This window comes from Chrysemys picta, chromosome 11, assembly GCF_011386835.1.
Source record: "Chrysemys picta bellii isolate R12L10 chromosome 11, ASM1138683v2, whole genome shotgun sequence".
Classification (NCBI taxonomy): Eukaryota; Metazoa; Chordata; order Testudines; family Emydidae; genus Chrysemys; species Chrysemys picta.
This window is the reverse complement of record NC_088801.1, coordinates 31920022-31942958: the sequence shown is the minus strand read 5'-3', so window position 1 is coordinate 31942958 and position 22937 is coordinate 31920022. Positions and strand designations below refer to the sequence as shown.

The 22937-nt window shown below is 39.3% G+C and overlaps 1 protein-coding gene across 50 annotated transcripts in view; it reads left to right on the top strand.

The window, feature by feature from the left end:
- BAZ2B (bromodomain adjacent to zinc finger domain 2B) overlaps positions 1-22937 on the top strand; it is a 331037-nt gene that overhangs the window by 192195 nt on the left and 115905 nt on the right. For 31 of the 50 annotated variants that reach the window (XR_010591282.1, XR_010591281.1, XM_065560640.1 and 28 more), the window contains 3 exons: positions 9571-9759; positions 14880-15044; positions 16537-16730. Coding sequence is in view for 48 of the 50 variants with exons in the window: in XM_065560640.1 (XP_065416712.1) it covers positions 9571-9759; positions 14880-15044; positions 16537-16730 (548 nt within the window). In the remaining 2 variants the exon portion in view is untranslated. The remainder of the gene's footprint in view (positions 1-9570; positions 9760-14879; positions 15045-16536; positions 16731-22937) is intronic. The other 19 variants (XM_065560644.1, XM_065560641.1, XM_065560635.1 and 16 more) reach the window with 1 other exon arrangement.

Below are 22937 nucleotides of genomic sequence, written 5' to 3'. Positions count from 1 at the left end.
GTCAACATGATCTTCCGAAAGTGGGGGACTCCCCAGGGGGACCTATTTGCATCCAGATGGAACAGGAAATGTCAGTAGTTTTGCTCATTTCACGGACTAGCCAGTCTCTCCCTGTCTGACGCCTTCCTGCTCCCATGGACTGGAACACTGCTGTACACCTTCCCGCCGATACCTCTGGATCACAAGGTCCTTCCTACTGAAGGCCAAGATGGACAAATTGAAGTTCATCCTGGTAGCTCTGGTGTGGCCATGCCAGCACTGGTTTGGCATGCTTTTTGACCTCTCGGTGGCAACCCTGCCAGAGCTCCCACTTTGATCAGACTTGCTCTCACGTAACCAAGGCCGTCTGCTCCACCCAAACCTAACGTCACTGTATCTCACGGCGTGGCTTCTGCGTGGCTGTGCGGAGGAACAGGCCTGCTCTGAGTAAGTCCAACACATCCTGTTGGCTAGCAGGAAGCCCTCCACCAGGGCAACTTAGCTGGCCAATCTCTCTCTACAGTCCATCTTGGATTATCTGCTCCATCGCAAGCACCAAACCTGGTGCTATCAAGGCTCACAGGTCCTCCTTTCGAGCTGCTGGCTTTGTGTTCTCTGCTGCTCCTCTCTGCTTCTCCTCTCCTCTCTGGTGGGCCTGCAGGGTCTCCGAGATTAGAGCGTTGATGTCTGAATCTCCTTATACGGTCCAGCTGCGCCTCCACCCAGCGTTCTTACCTAAGGTGCTGTCACAGTTCCACAATAATCAGGACATCTTCCTACCAGTTTTCTTTTTGAAGCCTCAGAAGCCGAACGAGGAGTGTTGGTTACACTCTTTGTATGTTAGGTAGGCCTTAGCCTTCTACATCAAGAGGACTAGACCCTTCCATAAGTCAATGCAGCTCTTCATCTCAGTGGCGGCGGGATGAAAGGTCTGCCCGTGTCTGCTCAGAGAATCTCCTTGTGGATAACTGCCTGTATCAGATTCTGCAGTGAGCCTTCAGGGGTGTCGCCTCCGGCCATCATGATGGCCCATTCCACTAGAGCACAAGCTTCATCAGCGGCCTTCCTCACGCAGGTACCGATCCAGGATATCTGTAGAGCCGCCACCTGATCTTCGGTTCAGACCTTTGCATCCCACTACACCATCACTCAGCAGGCCCAGGACAATGCCAGCTTCGTCAGAGCAGTGTTGTAAGCAGCACGACTGTGAATTCTGAGCCCATCTCCAGGGATACTGCTTGTGAGTCACCTAACATGGAATCGACCTGAGCAAGCACTCAAAGAATTAAAAATGGTTACCTACCTTTTGTAACTGTTTGTTCTTCAAGATGTCCATTCCATGATCCGTCCTCTTTCCTCACTATCGGAGTCAATGGCAAGAAGGAACTGAGAGGGCGCTGGGCTGGCGGTGCCTCATATGCTGGTGCGTGAGTGCAGGACTCCAGCGGGCACTAGAGCCAGCCCTACGGATATCATTAAGGAAAAAAATCTCTGGCAGCCATGCACATGGGCACGCGCACAACTAACATGGAATGTACATGAGCAACACATCTCAAAGAACAACAGTTACGAAAGATAAGTAACTGTTTTTTCAATGGGTGACCAGGACATACGATCTTCACAAGCTTAAAGGGATCACTGTCAAGGTTTTAACTTCACCTGAGTTAAAACTACTGTGCACATAATGTTTGCAGTATCGGGCATAAGGTTTCACTTGTCACTTGGTAGTGGTAATAAAACAAAATAAAAAAAAATCCAAGTACAGACAAATGTCTGAGTACAGAGCATGTGATGTCATAAGGTGTGATGATCAAAAGCATTACCCTTAGCATGCATTGATACAGTATTGCATTGGGGGGGGAAAAACAGAGGAAGGAATAAAATCAGCCGAGAGAGAGATTTCAGTAAGAGCCAGTACTGGACCTGTGTGAAAAGCTGCAGAAGTATGGCTAGATCTCATTTATGTCTGGGCAAGGAACAGATTCTCCCCCATGCTGCTCCACGGATCATAGACCCCCAGCCCAGACCCCCAGCTCCATGAAGCTTTTCTTTGTCACACATTTCCCTCCTCAGACTTCTTCTTTAGCTCCATGCCATTTTCCAAACTTAAACTCCTTGGTATTAAAGCCTTGTACAGCTCTCTGCCTCTGTCTGCATTTCAGCACTTATTTCTGCTTCCCATATCACACCCTCTGCTCTGCCAACTACATTTGTCTTTGTTGTTCCACTTCTCTTCTTTCCATCTCTTATCTTCATGTCTCTCCACCTGCCTGTGAGCTCGAATATTATTTATATTAAGGTACCACCCAAAAGCCCCAATCCTCGTGGGACCTCATGCCAGGCTTTGTATAAATAGGTAAGTCACAGTATCTGCTCTGGAGAGCTTAAAGTCTAATTTGAAGTGAGATACAGTAAGTGAGTGTGACAGACAATAGGAGGGAAAGGTGAGAGGAAAAGGTAAGACCACATGGGTATGCAGGTTGGCTGTTTTACAATTTGAGGTTCTAGATCATTTGAAAAGTTTTGAGAGGGAGAAATCCAAGCAGCCTGGCTACTGCCTAACCTCACCATGTTAGAATTCTTGTACGCATCACAGCAGAAGTGGGTCATGAAGTAGGAGAGGATAGCTGCCTTATGGATAAGGGAGGAAGTTCCAGATATAATAGGCAGTTGTAAGAAAGCTCAAATACATATGTGGGAGAAGCAGACAAATGGGCATTCAAGGCTGGCAGTTACACTTGCCCCTCAGCTCACTTCTAGTGTTCCAATCATCTCTTTGTTGATCTTTTGAAGTCTTGCTTAAAAAACACTTCAACCTTGTTTTCCACTGCTGATCTCTGCTCCTGCTCTGTCTGCTCCTTCCTTTTTTCCCCACCTTATTCACAATTTAAAATAAATAAATGGATTTACCAGCTTCATCCTCAATCTCAATCTATTTATTTTAACAAAGAAAAGCTTAAGGAGTGACTTGATCAGTCTATAAGTATCTACATGGGGAACAAATATTTAATAATAGGCTCTTCAATCTAGCAGGGAAAGGTGTAACATGATCCATTGGCTGGAAGTTGAATCTAGACAAATTCAGACTGGAAATAAGGCATAAATGTTTAACAGTGAGAGTAATTAACCAATTCTTGGTGGATTCTCCATCACAGCCAATTTTTAAATCTAGATTGGATGATTTTTCTAAAAGATAAGCTCTAGTAATTCTTTGGGGGAAGTTTTATGGCTTGTGTTATACAGGAATCAGCCTAGAAGATGATCCCAATGATCTCTTCTGGCCTTGGAATCTATGAATAGATTACAGTTCACGTTAATTTTGTTTTAACCCTCATCTCTCCCTTCCCTGCCCCCTCTTATTTTGTCTTCATTTCCTTTATTTTTCTGATATAGGGCCAGATACTGCTACTCTACTCTCACTTGGCTGAGCTCTGTACCTAATAGGACTGCTGCAGAGTAAGGAACTACCCAGCATGAGGAAGGATGGCAGTATCTGGCTTCTAGACTGCAATCTTTTCATGGCAGGGATTCTCTCTTTTTGGAAAAGCCCCATGCAGATTTGTTACTATCTAACTATTAATTATTATAAAGAGAGAGAGGACTATGGGGAAACTGAAGAAAAGAAGAAAATAAGAAAGAAGAAAATGGCTAGAAGGAAAATGACAAATAAGAAAGAATAGTATTAAATCAGGTTCTCCTAGGGTATCAGGTGAAGATGCTGTATTAATGAAAATTCTTCTGGAACAGTAGGAGAAGGAGGAGGCTCCTCCAGCAAGAATAGGAGCCTGCTATGGTGGAGCCAGAAGGCACAACAGATAATATCTGTAAACTTTCTAATGCTTAGAGATGGATTTCCCTGACGCAACATTTAGTGCTGACAAGACGTACAAGGAGTTTAATGTGAATATGTTTGTGCATGTAGATATATTGCAATGTTTTCTTTTTATTCATAATTTATTGAATTGCCAGTAGTTTCTATGACCTTCATAAACTGTTTAATTTTACCTGCTGAGCTCATGATCTTAAGCAGTGTTTTTAATCCTCAGGTAAACTGATGACTCCTATTGTTTCCCCCCCCCCCCCCCATATTCAGAAAAAACATGTACCAGTTGCAACTGTAGCACTGTAAAACTAAACATTTTTTAGTCAACTGTGCTTCTGTTTTACATCAGCCTGCCTCCCTACTTGAGGCTTTCCTCCATTCCTTCACTGCTTATCTGGCTTTCTTTAAAAGTGAAGAAATAAAAAACACACATACAAAAACATATGTTCTGTTACTTCCATTGGTATACTATTCAATGCATTAATTATCCCCATGTGAAGAAATTTCTCCAGAATGCACACTCATCTTCAGTCTGCATCCTTTTTCTTTGTCAATTTCTTACCTTTCAAATAGTTTGACATCCAACGTTTCTGTATTGTTCAGAATTTCATAGCCTTCGTGCATCTCAACACATACTTTTGTTTCTGATTAACATTTAATTGCATTGGAATGTTGCCTAATGGTTAGGGTAGGGAACTGGAAGTTGGGACTCTGTTTTATGCCTAACTCTGTCACTGACTGTGTGTGTGTGTGTGTGTGTGTGTGTGTGTGTGACCATGGGTAAGTCACTTAACTTTTCTAAACAGTTAGTTCTCTTTAGCCATTGGTAAAGTAACCTCAAAAGGTAGTGAGGTTTAATTAATATTTGTAAATTGTGTTTTGCTTATAGGATGAAATGTATTATATTCAAAAGGTTTTTAAAAAATAAGTTTGATCCTACATAACTTACTCACTAGAATAATCTAGTTCCATTGAAATGAATGGAATTACTCACAGGTGTAAGTATTGTGGGTACAGGTTTAATTATTTCAAAAGTCTTATTCTCATTATGTTCATCTTTTCCAATTCAGTAACCTTAAAAGATTGTTATTTCTTTACCCTATTGCACAGTGTCATTCTTATTTCAAATTATATTTCTACAGGGTTATGCCCTACTGAATTTTTATGTAAAACATATATTATTTCACATTTACCTGTTTTCTAGTAAGAAGTCACCATGCAACTTTTTTTTTTTGTTTAAAAAAATTAATTCAAATGAGCCCTTGTTTTCTGTTGTATTTTAAAGTATATAATCAAGTATTGAAAAAGATAGAGGAAACAGGTTTTTTGTCACGCTATTCCTGATCCTTCCACCCGTTTGTGTGAAGAACATTCATGATCACCTGTCTTTGCAATTTATCCCATGGATAACACGATCTCACATGTGAATGACAGTACCACTAGTCTTTGCATCAAACAGCAAATCTGGAAGAGGTGCTGGGGAAGCCCTTTCTGCACTGACACAGATGTTTGTGCTCTGGAGCTTGGATATACTGGCACAGGCATTGTCTTGGTTATGCTTACCTGCACTGCAGCTCTCGGCACAGCCAGCGTTTATACCCATTTTGGCACCATTGGCTCTTCTTGTGCTACGATTGTGGGATGGGCCTAGAGATGAGTGCTGTTTGGATTTTAGCAGATTAGTGAAATGCTAAATACATATCCACAGAGGGGAGAATAATACAGTGACTGTGCCCTGCAGGAACTGATATCCCCCCTGATTTCAGTAGCTGATTAGAACTAATTACTTTCAGGAATCCTAAAGAGCCAAGATTGATAAGGTACTTGGATCAGGGTCCCCTTACAAATAGAATTGCCATCCCATGCCGTGCTTCCTGTTCTTGATGAGCTGGTGGAAAAGGCATGGAGGACACCACACCTCTCATTTTCCCTTTGCTGCAGTAGATGGAGAAAAAGTATGTCTTATCCAGAGACAGTGCCAGTGATGTCTTCCACCAGTACGCTCCAATGTGAAAGATTGGTTGTTCAGGTGGCTATGGTCAGCGGAAGGACCAGCCAAATTCTCAGCATTGTGCCCTGGATCACAGCTTTGATGTTGGTACTGTTTTTTGTGTGTGATGTCTCTTTGTGTTGTCTGAGAAATGCAGATGTGCTGAAATTGCATGGCCAAAGATCAGGTTTGGAAGGTGGAAGAAGTCTCATACATTGCCAGAGTTTATTTCTTGAGAGCAGACCCATGAGAGAGAATATGTTGCCCAGGATGTGGTGACTTGTTTGAGCGTCAGATCTGGGAACCATTTAATTAAGTAGATATAGTGGCTGGAGCTGCTGGCTGATGAATAAATCCCTGGAGGTACAGGTTTCAGACATAGACCTTCCCTTTGGAGGCAGGAAAACAGTATGGGACATTCAGCAGTACCGTGTTGAACAACCAGGTGTAGGTGGTTCTGCAGAAGGCAAAGATGATTACAGACACCCTTCATTCTCTGTGGTCATTTCTCTGAAGCCTCCTATTATACAGCAGGAAAATGAAACATTAGTGGCTGGAAGGTGTTAAGATTTGTTGCTGCCCTCCCCTGAGACCCAAACTGCACCTGTACTACGGGGCACCAGAATAAATGTTTGAATTTATTAAAAATTTTATTGGTACAATTTTCATGTAGGGACAAAAGGACAAACTGTCTTAGTTGGGACACTCCTTCTAATAAATACAGAGGAGACTGAACGTTCTTCATGCACCAAAGAGGTCCATCAAGGGGATGCAATTACCATTCTGATACATAGCTAGGCTGTGGTGATGGGGGATTTGATCTTTAGAAATAGCTAAATATGTAATGGCCATTTGAACTGTTTTGCAACATGTCTTCAGGATGCAAAGATGTAGGATCTCACGGCGTATCCAAATAAAATTCTGGTGAGTGCCGAGTCTGTGATTACGCTGTATATTGGTACCAGTGTTGTTGTGGTGTCAGAAAGAGGTCCTGGCAGCTAAATTTAAATGATCAAGAAGGGTCTTAAGCATCTATGGTAGTTTTTCTGAAATGTTTCCAGGTGCACTCCCAGGGTCAGACAGACTTCAGATAGAAACTTCAGGGTCTCAAGGTGTGAATGAGAACATCATGTGAAGCAGCAGCATTTCATTACATTTGTTAAGCACTGTGGGTGAAAGGAAAGCCTAGGCAGAAGGGGTGGGCTCCATGTTAATTGCAGTGGAATCAGACGTCTGTCACAGAAAGCTGTGACAAGGTTTGTGAGAATTATTTAAACTAGGCGCTAGGGGGAAATCGACAGGCACTAAGGAAAAACTCAAGTCAGACAACAATATCTGCTGGGTATTTCATTAAAACAAATGAATCTCTGTATGGCTGACATAAATGCCTGAAAAATAACAAGGTGTCAAATAAAGGAGATAAATATAGGCAAAGGTCAAAAATGAAAAACTATATACCCATGTGGAGGTGAATAAGGAAGAGGGGATGTATATTATTTGCATTGCAGTGGTACCTACATTACCCAGTCAGGGACACATTGTGCTAGATGCTATATAAACAATTAAAAAAAGATGGCCCCTGCTCCAGAGAGCTCATAAACTAGAATTATGACAAGATACAACTAATAGAAGGAAGAGATGAAATGGTGCAAGGATGAGAGCTTTAATAACAAAAATTTTGAAGTCGGTGAACTAGAAGACCTAGTAGTGGAATAGGACCGTGGTGATAGTGATTATTATTTGTATTACCATAATGCCTATGAGCCCTAGTCAAGGACCTGGACCATTGTGCTAGGTGCAGTACAAACAGAGAAGGTCCCTGCACCAAAGAGTTCATAATCTAAGTGAAAAATGACAAGCGATGGATGCAGACAATCGGGGGAGTGTAAGGAAACAATGAGATAATATTGGTTATAGACTAAGACACATTTCTGAAATATGGCAGAATTATGAAAAAAATTTAAATACTATAATTGCCAGCTCTAACCTATGCAAAAATGATAGATTAGATTGTAGAAGTGGCAGGGCAGCAGTGTCATTAGAAGAGTCAATAGAATCTGAGAGTTTTAATGGAAGAAAACATAGTATAATCTGTATAGATAAAGAACCCAAATCATAAGAATAAAACTATTCTAGTAGGTTTATAACCAGTCTCTACATTAGGGCAAATGATATTGAGTACTTAATGTGGAGACTAGTGATATTGAGTATTTAATGTGAGGGAGGCAGGAGGCAATTAAATCTAATAAAGCACTAATAATGGGTGACCTACCTCCATATAAACTGCTCGTGTCTCAAAACAGAACAGTATTTAGAAAAGTAATTCATCAATACGTTTATCTGACTTTCTTGGACCAGGTAGTTCTGGAGTCCACAACAGAAGAGGTGGACATGATTTGTTTCAAAAGGTAACTGCAGTTGAACCACTAAGTGAGACCACCGTATAATGAAGTTCAACTACAATATGGGAAGGGTCATACCAAAAATTAGTGCTTGCATTTTAGAAAGGGGTATTTTGTTTTTAAAATTAAGCCAATAAAAAAATGAAAAAATTAAAATCTTTACTCCGCGTGGAGGCTATCTAAGAAACTATATCACAGTCACAAAAGTGTGCCTTTAAGCAGTGCCTGCCTCAGACCTAGTCCTTTCAAGCATGACATTGAAGTGTCTGTCAGATGAGGAAGTGCCAAACAGCAGCCAGGCACCAGGACTGCATGATGATATTCTATAAGAGTTCTGAAGGAACTTAGGAATGAAGTGGCTGAGCTGCTAATAAAAATATACATTCTCTCATTAAAATCGACTGTTGTAACAGATGACTTGTGGGTAACAATTGTACCTGTCTTTTATATATTTATAAAAGGTATTAGGGGTGATTTCTGGGAATTACAGACCAGTGTGCCTTGTGTTACTACTCAATAAATTGTCTGAACCAATAGCTAAATAGAGAGTTATAAAACACCTAGTTGAACATATGTTAGAGACATACCAACATACCTTCTGAAAAGGAAAAATATGATTTTCCTTTCCAATCTACTAGAATTTTTGTGTGTGTTCCAGCAGAATATTGGATACAGAAATACTAACTGGTGTACATGTAATTGGACTGTGATTTTTTTAGCAGGATAATCACTAGTTGATACCCATTGATTGAAGTGGAGATTACTCTAAGTAAAAGATTTCTGAAGCTAATTTTTATACAGCTTGTTTTATGGCTCCAGAAAGATTTATAGAATCTTTTGGAAGTTTTGGACTGTAGTATCAAATACCAAACTTTAAATACTCAAAACCTGATTTAGATTTTTTGTTTGTTTGTTTGTACAAGGCCTGATTTGCATGTCCTCCTATTGAAGTAAAATGGGAGTTTGCTTAAGTCAAGACTGCAGAATACAGCCATATATAAAGGATAGACATGGCAGTATTGTTGTCAGTTTTGGTCATGCAGGGCCCATGGGTTATCTCTGATCCTGCACCATTATCTAAAGGGAATAGAAAAACGTTCGACTACTAAAATAATTACAGAGATAAATGCTACATCTTTTTACCATCTTTTATATTTCAAATTTTTTATTAGGATTGTTAATATTTCCAGATAATATCTGTATTTTATAGGAAGTGAATGGCAATAACAGAGGATACTACATGTAAAACTATACAACAGTTGTTTAAAAAATGTGAAAAGATGTGTATAAACTTTCTATAAGCATGGGGGTTGGGCTTCACATGATTAGCATCTGTTTTTGATAGTACTATTTCAAGTGTTGTTTTTTCCCCTCAGGACATTTATTCAGAACAGCTGGGGATCAACCGTGTAACCTGTCCACAGTGTCGAGTGCCTTCCCAATGGTCAGCCACCCAGTCTTTGGTCTACATACAGCCAGCTCAGGGCATTCAGAGTTTGGTGGCTTGGGAACACTTGGTACTCCCACAGCCTTAGCAGCACATCCCCAACTAGCACCTTTTCCAGGTAAACATCTGTTACAAAGAATATTCAACCTTATGAAGAAGAAACAATGAACTGACCTAATTCAAATAGACCGTGATTTATTTTACATCAACAAACAAGGTAGAAGAGGTTCAACTTTCCTGTGTCAAAGACCTCAAGATTTGGGGCTGGGCAAGGTCCAGGAGATTCCGGAGTGTAATTTACAATGTGAGGAAAGGAAAACATTGCAGATTGGCTGAGATTATCACTAATAGCCTCTCAAGAGTGGTCCTCTAAGAACCACTGTAGTGTGTAACAGAAGTAATAGGTGTTCTTGCCAATAGTGAGGTTTAACCAGACAGACACTTGGGGTTTTTTTCCATCTTAACATGCCTTTGTTTCTATTAGGTGTATATGTTCATCACAAACAATAACATTGGACGGTATTTATTTAATATTGAGAAAAGATGCAAGGGTAATGGAGCTATTCTCCCTTTTTTGGGGTAACTTTTTCAATTGTGTTTTCTGTCCGACACCTGTAATAGTGAAAGTTCTAACCAAGCTCAAGAGATAATGGTTGATTTTAGTTGTCCTTTGTCAGCTCAAGCTGTGATTGATTGATAAGAACCATGAATTTTTTCTTCACTTTGGGGGTCAAGGACAATGGGTAAAATTTTCAAAAGCACTTTAATGACTTAGGGTGCCCATGTCTCATTGAAAGTCAATGGGACTTAGGATCCTAAGTGCCTGTCACTTTTATAAATGGGACATGGGTCCTGGATCCTGTAGCTAGTTTTGAAAATTTTACCCCAGGTGAATAGGTACCTACAAATTGTCAAGTTGTAGCAACTCAATAGGGTCCCAAAGTATGAAACTACTACAGACACTGCTTTAGGGTAATGATTATTATTGCTCTCCCTTAGATAACTGTTGTTACTGGTAATACATTTTTATTCATGGTGTCATCTTGTAAAATCTGTACAATAAGCTCTAATAAGCCCTATCCTAAACGAAATTGCAGAATTCTGTGGGAGATGGTTTTTTTGAATGTACAAAATTATGTGCTCCAGAGGCATCTGACTTCCAGCTTAAGGTGTCAGATATTCTGCTAGTATTTTCCCACATCCTAATTCTGCTAGTATTTAGAACTCTTTAAATCCCCTCTCTGAGGAAACAAAACCTCATATCTTAATACACATTGAGCATCCTAGAGAAGTGTGGGTGTCAAAATTTGTTTCCTGAAGATTGCAACAGAATATTTTCTCACGAGAAAGGGATTTTCTTTTCTAGGGACTGAACTTTGTGTAAAGACTGTTTAAAAAAAAATAGAATTTGTAAGAATAGAATTCTACCTCCAAAATTCCACTTGGCTTACTCATCCTCTCTTGATAAAAACCCTGAGCAAGCCTTATAGCTAGTTCTCTTGTCATCTTTTACATTGTTTGCCAAAATGACCTAGTTATATTTTAGAGATCATATCAATAGAACAGAAGTAGAATGTTGTCACTAGATAAAGGTTCACAACTAGACAGAGGCAAGGCATTTAGAGGAAATGCATGTTGAGGTGTAGTCTAGAAGGTTAAAATTATATTCAGAGCAGGAGACCTTGATCCTGGGACAATATTGTAGTTCAGTGATTTGTCTCTGTTATGCTGAATGATTCATGCAGCAGTAACCATTTTATCTACTGGATGTTGGTGCAATAGAATGACAGTTACTTACTCTAAGCCTTATTCTGAGAGATGTTGAACATCCACATTTATCATAGATGTCAATCCTTTGTGTTTAAGAAAATTGTTTATTTTACTTCAATGAGAGTTGCATTTCCTCAGCATCACTTAGGATCAGGCCCTAAATCATTACTTATCTGCTTTTCAGTGATGGTCTTGGAAAAGAGACCTCTTGGGTGCTTCAGTTAACCCGGAAGCATCTTATCTATAAAGGTACAGTTTTTTTATGACTAAGATTGTACATAGAGAGAGTTTTAGTTTTACATTTTCTCAGAGAATTTTGCTTTGCTGTCCTGCTAAAAGACTGTCTTGAGTTCATACATCCCATTTGGTATAATATCAGACAATATAGAAAGTTTACATAACTATACATAGCTATATAACTGTACATAGCCATTCTTTGTCATTTGAATCTTTGAAGGTGGCACTTCACACCAGGGACAAGCAATTTTATTGCTTGGTATTTGTGTTATTCCATCCTTTGTGTTGCCCTGTCACCATTCTCTTTGTGTTCCCTTCTTAGCACACGGTAGTGCATTCTCTTTCTCAGGTAGTCTCCACATCTTGGTACATCTCAAATATTCTTACCTTTTTCTGAGCAGTAATCACCTTCTTCCACCACATTTTACTGTGAATTCATTGCTCTTTGTTTTGTTTAAATACTCCATATTGAGTGACCCTATGGCAGGTTATAAGCTCAGTGTATTTGTCACCAGCATTGGTCACAATCCAGTTTTCATAACCATTAATAGTGTCAGCCAATGAATGTAAAACGTGACATGTAATCTAACCTTCCGTTCCAAATGCTCTTCTTGAATAGTAATTCTAAATGACTGTTTTAAAAAAAGGCTAAATTCTACTCTCAACTACACTGGTGTAAATCAGGTGTAACTTTATTAATTTCACTAGGGAAATTGACATCAGTGTAAATAACAGCAGAATTTGCCTCCTGTTGGTACAATTTCTATCTTCATAGTTTATTGAAGTTGGTGCCATCTCTTTAAAAATGAAGCATTCCTGTGGAGTGGAGCAATGGATTCTTCAGGTTCTCAACTTGATCACACAGAACTTATTCAAAGCTGAAGCATATGCTTGCTGCTTTTTTAAAGTATATTTGATTTTGTTTTTTTTAAAAGCATAATTGCACAGAGGAACCCTTAAAGGAGCAATTTCCAAGAGGAGGACATTAATTCAAAAAATGACATGAGTTAGATATAAAAGGACTATTTGTCATCTAGTCTATCGTGTTACTTGTGCAGATTGTTCCCTACTGTGTATTTTCTAGTGCTCTGTCAGTCTATACTTTTAATCATATTGGTAATAGGAATTCCAGTATTTCCCTTGGAAGCTTACTCTATAATCTTATGCTCCATTGGCCTGATCAGCAACACTGAGAGAGGTTATTTGGGTTTTTTGTTGTTGAGTAAATAGCATAATTATGTCTTTCCTTACTGTTGAACAACCCAATCAAAAGAGCTGCTACCACCACTTAAAACAACAACAAAACAAACAAACAAACAAAAAACAACAGTGTGGCAAGCCATGAAAGGAACTGTAAGTTCCCTGTCTCTTTCAGAAATTACAGTATTTTATGTAGCAGTACACACTTGCTTAACTGCTTAACATAACTTTTTTTGTACTTATGTCATATTTGCATTTACAGATCTTATTTCTGTCACTCTTTTGTTACAGGTAGTATAAGATCATGACCCTCCCCCCCTTTTATTTAAAAGGAGATTCAAAAAGGTCTTCCCCTTGCCAAAACATGAACCAGTTGTTTTACCTGTTTTGGGGGTGAGTGGGGGGGTGGGGAGGAAGGATGTCTTTTTTTTTTTTTTTTTTTTTTTTTTTTTTAGGAAAGGAGCTTGTTCTTTTAGCAGTTTTTTATTCCTTTAGAAGTGATGTAAAAGTTCTTTTCTGGATTATGCTGTGTGTTTTGGTTTGTTGCTGAATAAATGTGTTCATTCTAACAAGTGTTCTTAAATTGGCTCCACTGCAGTAACATCAGCAGCTATTACAAACTATGGCCCTGATACTGCAAAACAGTTGTCTTGGGCAGATCCGTATGCCATCATGGATCCCCGTACAAGCTCAGGCATCCACATTGTTGGGCAGTGAACGGTGCACAAGTTGTCTACCTCGCTAATAATCTCTGCATCAGAGATGTCTGTGTGTCTGAGGTGCCGTATGTACAGTATAATTGCACTGTTGTAGCCAAGTTGGTCCCAGGATATTAGAGAGGGGGTAATGTCTCTTATTGGTCTAGTTTGAGTGCTCTGTAAGCTCAAATGCTTCTCTCTTTCACCAACAGAAGTTGGTTCAATAAAAGATATTACCTCACCCACCTTGTCTCTGTTTTATATACAATATTTAATATATAGTATTTTGGGGACTTTCCAGGTGAAAGATGCCACAAAAATTCTAAGATGCTGTTCAATTATTTTGATTCCTAAGGGACCATGTCAAATGGTTGTATATTTGATCTGCCTGAAAAGAGATTTCATGAATTATTCAAAACTAAAACTGGTTTCCTGTTTTGTTAGTAAAACAACAAACCATGTTACATTATCAGTTTATTTCAACGTTTTCAAAGTGAGATTCTCCTCCCCTACTCAGGCCTCTTTATGTTGTGTAGAAGTGCAGGAGTGGCATAAATGAGCCCTGACAGCACTTTCTGGCTGTGGGAGGATACCCTCCTTCCCCTTGTGTATACTCTATAAAAAGAAAGACAATTACAAGATTGCCCTTTAAGGACCCTTTTTTTTCAAGTGTTGTTGTAGGGGGAAAACTGTGGCAGGGCTGGGGGCACAATGGTCATGTCTGGAGCAGAGCTGTACAGGTTCCTGGCATCACTGTGTACCACAGGACAGAACCAGTCTATCTCAGTTTGGAGAGGTCCCCAGAGATGTTCAAGTTACGATAGAGAACCCAGAGTAGATCAAAATTGGGAGGGTTCACACCTGACATAAAGGTACCTTAGCACCTTGTCTGCCTGGCCTGGGAGTTCTCGGGTGCACCTCTTAAGAGGCTCAGCATGGACTCACTCTCACTCTTCACATGGCGGATGATAAGCATGCAAAAGTGACCTGTGTTTCCAGATGGTGTTCTCGAGCACCAATGTAATTTTGGTGTGGTCGCCTCAGTATTGCAAATTGTGTGTGTGTTTTTTTTATGTGCTTGTTTTCAAAATGGGAATAAATAAAAATTTAGGGTGTAATTTTCAAAAGCTCTTAAATGACTTCAGAGTGTAAGTCCCAGAGAAAGTCAGTGACACTTGTACTTCTAAGTCACGTAGGCACTTTAAAATAGACAGAATTTATTTTGTGGATCTGCTGTAAATTGCACACAGAAGCTTCATTAGATGAAGATTGAAAAAATAAATTGAGTGGGATAACTAATGTTTGGGTTTTTTCCTTTTTCTTCTTCTTTGAGGTACAGAATGGTGGCGAACAGATGTGCACACTCGTACAGGGGCTGCTTTTTTCCCACCTCTTCTGGGAATTCCACCACTATTTGCTCCTCCTGCCCAGAATCATGATTCCAGTTCATTCCATTCAAGAACTACAGGAAAAAATAGTCGAGGTGGTTTAGAAAAAGGTAACAGCTGAAGTTGTAACATGAATAAAACAAGCCTGAGCCTATATCATCTGTTTCTGGTAGTGTGCATGAGTTTTACTTTGAATTCATCATCATCATCATCCTTGCCATATCTAAACAATTTAGTATGAGTTTATTTTGGCAGTGGGGCATCAGGCATATAAGTGTGGGCTTTCAATCACTCAATACCACTTCTAGGACATATATTTTTGATTTCTTGTTTTTCTATGATTATATATCTAGGCCATTGCATACTGAGTATACACAGCAGATTTGTTTTTAAAGGAGTAGGTTGATATATAAGTCCATATTCAGTCACCTGTAGCGAATATAGTTCCACTATGTCATCAAAGTTGGGGGCTGGCTCTGGGAGACTGTACCCACTTCCAGGGCAGCAGCATGTAGGGAAAGGTGGGGAAGAGCCATGGGATATCATAATTTTACAGCTGTTCCTGTTTTTCACCTCGCTTCCCCAGGAGATTTTGGGAGGTGGTAGTTAGAGAGGGCCCCTCCCCTTGCACACACCCACATCCTGTGTGTCATTAAGCTCAGGTGTTTGGGCCAGGTGCTGAGTTCCGGACTTGTGCCTTAGCCATGCAAGCCTCTAAGTGCCGGCTCTTTAAAACAGATGACGGTGCAGCAATTGGACATGGCCTTCACATTTCTTACTGCAATCATTCCAAATTCACACCAATAAAACCTTTATCCAGTGCCATCTATGTAGTATAAATTATAATTTATATAATTTAACTGAGATCTAGGTGGATGGGCAGTAGTCAGGAAATTTTTGGCATCCTCTTCCATGCTCCCAAGTCCACGTGCTCAAGATTCCAGAACCCCAGAATGGGAAATTATGTGTGTCTCAAGGATTACCTCTTGAAAAACTTAGTTTTTGAAACCTAATTTGTAAAACTAAAACTTGTCTGTTTTCAAATGAAATTCTTTCAAGTTTCTCACTTTTTCTTCATTGATATCTCTCCACTCCCCAACAGGCCTTGTACAATAACAAGCTGCAGATGCAGCTTCCTACACACACTTCTCTCTTTGCCTTTAAGATATGAAGGGATTTCTCCTAGCAGAGGCTTAGCACAGTGTATGTTTTTAAGCTCTTTATTTTGCATCAGAGTAAATTATACCTTTACTGATTAAACTTTGAGTGTTGAAAATAGACAATTCTTGATTTCTGACAGTAAACTACAAATTATTCAATCCAGTCTTTTATGTCTCCTTATTGGTATTGTCATGTTTTCCTTAAAAACAACAACAAACAACCCTTCTCTCCCCCCCCCCCTTCCAAATTACTCCTTTTCTTGGGGTAGCAGTGTTTTATAGGTCCAGTATATTGTAGGATTTAAATATGTCTTTATCTGAAGGTTCTGATCTCTTGCTACAGGTACCCTTAATATAGGCTAATATGACCATAACTCATTACAGAAGTGACTGCTTAATGTCTGCAATTCTGTAAACCACAGTTTTTAATTTTTTTTTTAAGGTGTGAATGGATCAGTAAATGGGAACAGTACAACATCAGTATCTGCGGTCAACACATCCGTATTGCTCACTACCACCGCAAGCTCTGCAGGACAAGCAAAGGCTATAACCTCAGGAGCGGGAGGTCGCAAATGTAACCAGGAACAAAACAAAAAACAGCTATTGGATACCAGAGCTGACAAAATCAAAGATAAGGTAAATAACCTAAAAAAGCTGCTGATTCATGGCTAAAGGTGTAAGATTATAGTATTGGCCTTTAAAACTCCATTGTCTGCAATGAAGATTATATTATAAAGTGTTTTGTCCCCTTTTCCAATGTTTTGGGATTTCCTTTTTCTTTAATGCAGGATTTCTTACCTTGCACCAGTTGATTATGCTTATTAACTAAAAGCCAGCATTAGAGCTTTGTGTAGGTTCCACTAACCTGAATAGATTAGTCATACTTGGTCATGCATGGGAAGATAACATTGAATTTCATAGTAAAAAGAACATTCTGGCACTTTGAGAAAAGATTCATATATCTTCCTATGTGGGATTTCCTATCTATGAGGTAATGGAAGTACTATTAGTGGCCTCAATTCAGCAAAGTACTTAAGCATATGCCTAACTTTAAGCACAAGTATTTTCATTGAAGTAGGATTACTCACATGTTTAGTTAGGGACCTGTTTAAGTACTTTGCTTCACTGAGTCCCAAGTTACTTATGTCCAAGCAATAGAAACTGGAGGCTAGAATTCAGTCTCCTTGTGGTTAGAAAGGAAGGCACTTGGACAGTACCAGCTGCCAATAACTAGATTAAATGTCAAAGGATAGAAGTGCATTAATTCTGATACTTTTTGTGAGAGTCACTTGATACCATAACCTTCTTGCCTCTTCCCATTGCAATGGTCTATAGGTCTTTGTTTCCAAATGCTCTCAGTGAAATTAATTAAATGTGAACTTTAGTCAGAATTTTTGAAGTAGATTTGATGTTTATATCCAGCAATCTACCTAAGATTCAGTTAGTCCTGAAAATGTTCATTTTCTAGATATAGGTTTTTATTAGATCGTTGCTGTTCCACACTACATTCTCAATCACTATATGATTTTAATTTTATTTTTTGTGTGGCTTGGGACATGCAAAACATCTAAAGATCTAAGATTTTTAGATGTTTTAAGATGCAGGCTTGGATAACTTACTTACTCTCTCTTACTTACTTACTCTATTTACCCTTGATGACAAGCTTATCTAGGGATATTTTTACAAAATCTGTCCCACCAAAAGTATAAAATACATTTTACCTCAGAATACTGTTTAAACATGCACCCTCTAACAACCTTCAAATGCATTAGAATGTTCTGCTATACATGCTGGAATCTTATTATGCTTTTTAGATACTCCAGATTTGTTTATTAAATTTAGAAATGGAGCAGTTGAAGAATAATTTTGTATCAGTTCATAAGATTTGCATGCAAATGTGTTCAAATTTCTGCCTCATACACAAGTAGGGAATTTCCCAGGACACAGTATCTTTAATAATACCTCTCTTTATGTATCCCGGGTGTTTGCGTGCTTTTTACTGCCATTAAGCACAGTGCCGAAGGTATTAGAATTTTATCTGTCTCAACCTCCAGATTTCTCTTCCTGCAAAGTAGTTTGTGGCATAACCATGAAACAGTAGAAATCATTCAAATTTCATTTTTTGGACCTAAGCCTCAGTCTCCAAACTGAGCTGGATAAGCCAATTATCAGTCTTTGATTTTAATCTGAAGAAATCATACTGATTTTCACTGTCCCTCCTCCCCTCTTCTTTATATTGTCTGTTTCCTTTAACTATTGGTTCTGAATCATCGGTAGATTTTGTTCTGTTACTGCTCTTCCACCTCTATTGTTTCAGTTCACCAAGTATCACTTGGCTTTAAAACCAAGACAGTTCTTTATCTATTCAGACAGTTTACCATGTATACTGCTTACAAAAATTGACTGTTTTCACTATTGCATCCAAAGCTGGGTAAATTACAGAATGTCCAGAGCTTTTGTCTGTCAAAATTTTTTTGTTGTTATTTCCCTCAGAATGTAACCCGATATTTGTTGGTTCTCATTTCTTTTTTTAAATGATATTGACTTTGTTTAAATCAGAACTTTCTAATTCTGTCCCAGTTAGTGTTCTCCATCCTTAGCTCTTCTTCACAGATCCATGCTTGGGTCAGTACCATGGACCTGATAGTCCTTTATCAATAGAAGATTTCAATTGGGTTTCAAGCCACTGGTGTCAAGACATACAGAAAGCTATAAGCAAGAACTCAGAAATCGCCTCTTCTGTTACATTTTTTTCCTCACCTGTTACCTGGAGCCATTGTTACATTTGTGTCACTTACTAACTTTTGTGTTTGGCATTTTAAATAGAAACTCAAAGGTTGAGGAGTTGAACTGAAGTTAAAAATGGGGGAAGGGATTAGGGTGGGATTTTGAGTGATATGTTGGGCACATGGAAGATCATTGGAGGAAAATAATTGGGCAGAAGTGAAGATCGCATCAGACCTTCAGTGCAAAGGAGTACTTCACTATTTTTAGTGTTGGTGCCTTGTCTGAAGATAAAAGGATTAAGTGTGAAGATGGTCATTTTTTCTAGTTCAGTAGCAAAGTGGAATCAAGAAGTGCTGAGATATTTTGAGAGACATAGGCTGATATTTTCAAAGATGTCCACAGAATTTGGTCACTTAATTACTTGCCAGTTGCTTTAGATAACTAAATAACTTTGCCTCTATATTTGTAGTAACTGTGTATCTGTAAATGTAGTATTCCCTATAGTAAGGAAGTTCAGATAATACTTCAGATACTGAGGTAAACATATCTATTAAGTTGATGAAAACATGTCAGGATTTAAGGGTGACGATTCTCTATATAGCCCTGTTAAAGCTCTGTGCTGTGAAGAGCTTACACTTCTAGTAAGGTCAGATCAGGACAAGAGTTGAGGTAAATAATAAGGGTATGAATTTTTCAGACACAAATTTAGTCAACTTCAGTATTTTGTTGCTCCTCTTGGGCCTGGTCCCCACTAAGTCCCCACTTCGGACTAAGGTACGCAAATTCAGCTACGTTAATAGCGTAGCTGAATTCGAAGTACCTTAGTCCGAACTTACCGCGGGTCCAGATGCGGCACGGAGGCTCCCCCGTCGATGCCGCGTACTCCTCTCGCCGAGCTGGAGTACCGGCGTCGACGGCGAGCACTTCCGGGATCGATCTGGGATCGATTTATCGTGTCTTAACCAGACGCGATAAATTGATCCCAGAACATCGATTGCCTGCCGCCGGACCCTCCGGTAAGTGAAGACTTACCCTTGGAAACGCTGTTTCTTATTTCTGTGCTTTGAAACATAAGGTGCAATTTAATTTATAACATTGGTTACTTTGCTTTCTAATTTTTCTTCCTGTCTATAAGAGACTATACTCCCTATTCATCTATTTTAAAACAACTTATTTACCTACATCTCTGTTATTGTCTTTCAAAAATTTTTTGTTTTTAATTTTTATATTGTTTTTCCGTTTCTTTAACTTCATTCTTTGGTTATAGTCCTCTTCTGTAACTGACATTTTAATTTAAGCATATGTCCTTAAATAATGTATTTGCACTTTCTTGTTCATCTACACTAGGTTTTTTGTCTCCTAATGTGTTATCGATAGGTAGGGTGACCAAACAGCAAATGTGAAAAATCAGGACAGGGAGTAGGGGGTAATAGGAGCCTATATAAAAAAAAGACCCAAAAATTGGGACTGTCCCTATAAAATCAGGACATCTGGTCACCCTATCGATAGGTAACAAGGATAACCCTAAATCATTATATTTTCATTATTTTGAGCAGTTTTCAGTTCCCTGTTTTGTTGGCTCTGTGCCTTTAGGTATAGCTACACTGCAAAAAAACCCTGCAGCAGCAAGTCTCAGAGACTGGGTCAACTGACTCAGGCTCATGGGGCTCATGCTACTGGACTAAGAACAGCATTGTAAATGTTTTCAGTTGGGCTGGAGACTTGGCTCTGAAATTTGGTGGGGGGGCAGGAAAGGGTCTCAGAACCTGAACTCTAGTCTGAGCAGGAACATCTACGTTGCTAGTCCAAATCAGTGGACCTGGGCTCTGAAACTTGCCTCCGCAGGGTTTTTTGTTTTGCATTGTAAACATACCCTTTGTTTCTTACAGTCCTACGTGGATTCTTATAGAATTTCCTCTACTGAAAATGTATATCTTTTTGTTCTCTTGTTTTGGTCTTGTTAGGCTCTTAAATATAAACATAATATAATGGTGATGGCGAGCTAACTCCCCTCCCACATCTTTATCTCAGATGATCTCAGAATTACTCATCACTAAGGCTAAAATTGCTCCTTTTCTAGTTTTCCCACAGTGTAAGTAAACAGTAAATGCCAGGTGCCCCAGAGGGAGTGGACCAACAGGCAATGATCAAGTGATCTCTCTCTTCCCTTAAGACTTCCTCCACCTTTAACTGAGTGTAAGAAGTAGACTACATAGTATAAATTCAGGGCCAGATTCATCAGCCTGCTGTGCTGCTCCAGCAACACAAAACATTTAAAACTGGTGAACAATCTATTTCAGGGTTCCCAGGGCATACAGGAATTTTTTGGTTGGGTTGGGCAGGGCAGGGCTGGCATGCACCCCAGTTCTCCCAACCTGGTATAGGAAGGGTGGATGAGGAAAAGAAGGCAGAATCAGGGAATTGCTACTTCATCTTCAGTTTATGTGAAGTCCCTTGGGTCCAATGGCAGCTGGTGCGAGAAAGAACAACTCTATGGCCTTGTGCCAGGTCAGGTTGTGGCTTGCTGGTCAAAGGATTCAGGATTTGCAAAGGTGGCTTAATACACTTCCGCTACATCCCTCACTCTCTAGAGCTGTAATGTTAACTTTTGGGCTTTTCAGCTGTATTTGATTCATAAATTTCAATACCACTTAATGTCAAGTAGTGATACTACTTTCTGGCATCACCTCACCAAGCATTACCTTGCAGGGCGAAAAACTGCTTGTTGGATTTATTCATTCCTTTCAATCTAGATGGTATTTTGCTGAGCAACTGAAATGTTCTGTTAACATAGCCAATCTAGGCTAATTCAGATAACATAGCTTGTTTACTTGGGGCCAGATTCTGCCCAAGGTTCCCCTTTAGAACCTTATTGAACTCAGTGGGATTTCTAGTCAGAGTAGAATTTGGCTCTTTAATTTCATATGCTTATTATTTTATATCTTCTGAATTCCCTGAAAGAACTTTTATATTACCTACTTCTAAATCTTCTTCTGCATATTCCTTATGCATTCCTTAAGAATGTAGCTGTTCTGACCAATATCTTGGCAAATTTAAATCTCTCTATAGTCTTCTCTAGTATATTTCAGATAAGACAATGGTGCAAAAATCAGTATTGTATGGATGTACTTCTTTCTTCTATATTGTCTTGCTTTTATTTTCTTGTCAGGAAATATTTTAGAGACATCCCCATGAGTGTTTGTTTTTTGTTTTAAATTTCCCTTTTACAGATTATTTTTCTCCTACAATTTCCTCTCTCTTGCTGTTTATTTTTTTATTTCTTCGCTGTCCACTTGTCTGCATATTTTAGCTGTTTTATCTTTTATGCTGTCTTCTGCAGAAACTCCTTGGTCAAGCCTACCCTTTTCTGACCCTCTAAATGCACTTATGCCCTCCCCCACACCACATAAACACACAATGCTGTTTCTCCTTTTTTATACTAAGTTGGTGTCCCTTGTGTAGAAATGTGACCAGTCCAACCATTATTGGCTTTTACCTATTGCAAAAGGGGCCTGAATAGCCTACAAGCTGAGACTCTTATGACTGCAACAGTAATTCACAATGCAATGAGGTTCCCAATTTGTTCCTAGACATTTGGTGGCAGAATATTGAGTTGTATGCCAAAAGCAGCTACCTCTTTTCTTACTGGAGAGTCTGCTTTTTATACACCTGTACCCCGATATAATGCTGTCCACGGGAGCCAAAAAATCTTACCATGTTATAGGTGAAACCATGTTATATCGAACTTGCTTTGATCCACCAGAGTGCGCAGCCCTGCCCCCTCGGAGTGTTGCTTTACTGCGTTCTATCCTAATTCGTGTTATATTGGGTTGCGTTATATCCAGGTAGAGGTGTACATAGAATATACTCCATGCTCCTCCTTTACTTTCATCTATTGTGCTTATCACACTCAAACCCTCAGAACCAAGAACTGAGCATGTTTAATTACCTTCCCTTGTCAGTCGTGCTTCTATCTCATCTGTCTGCAAGAACTTGCTGTTGTATTGTCCATAAGAGTATGCCAGACCCCTCTTCTTAGGGTGATCACTTTCTCTATGGCCTTGTCTACAGTATGAAAAGGTGTGCTTTTAAAAACGAGGTAGCTAATATGTTTTA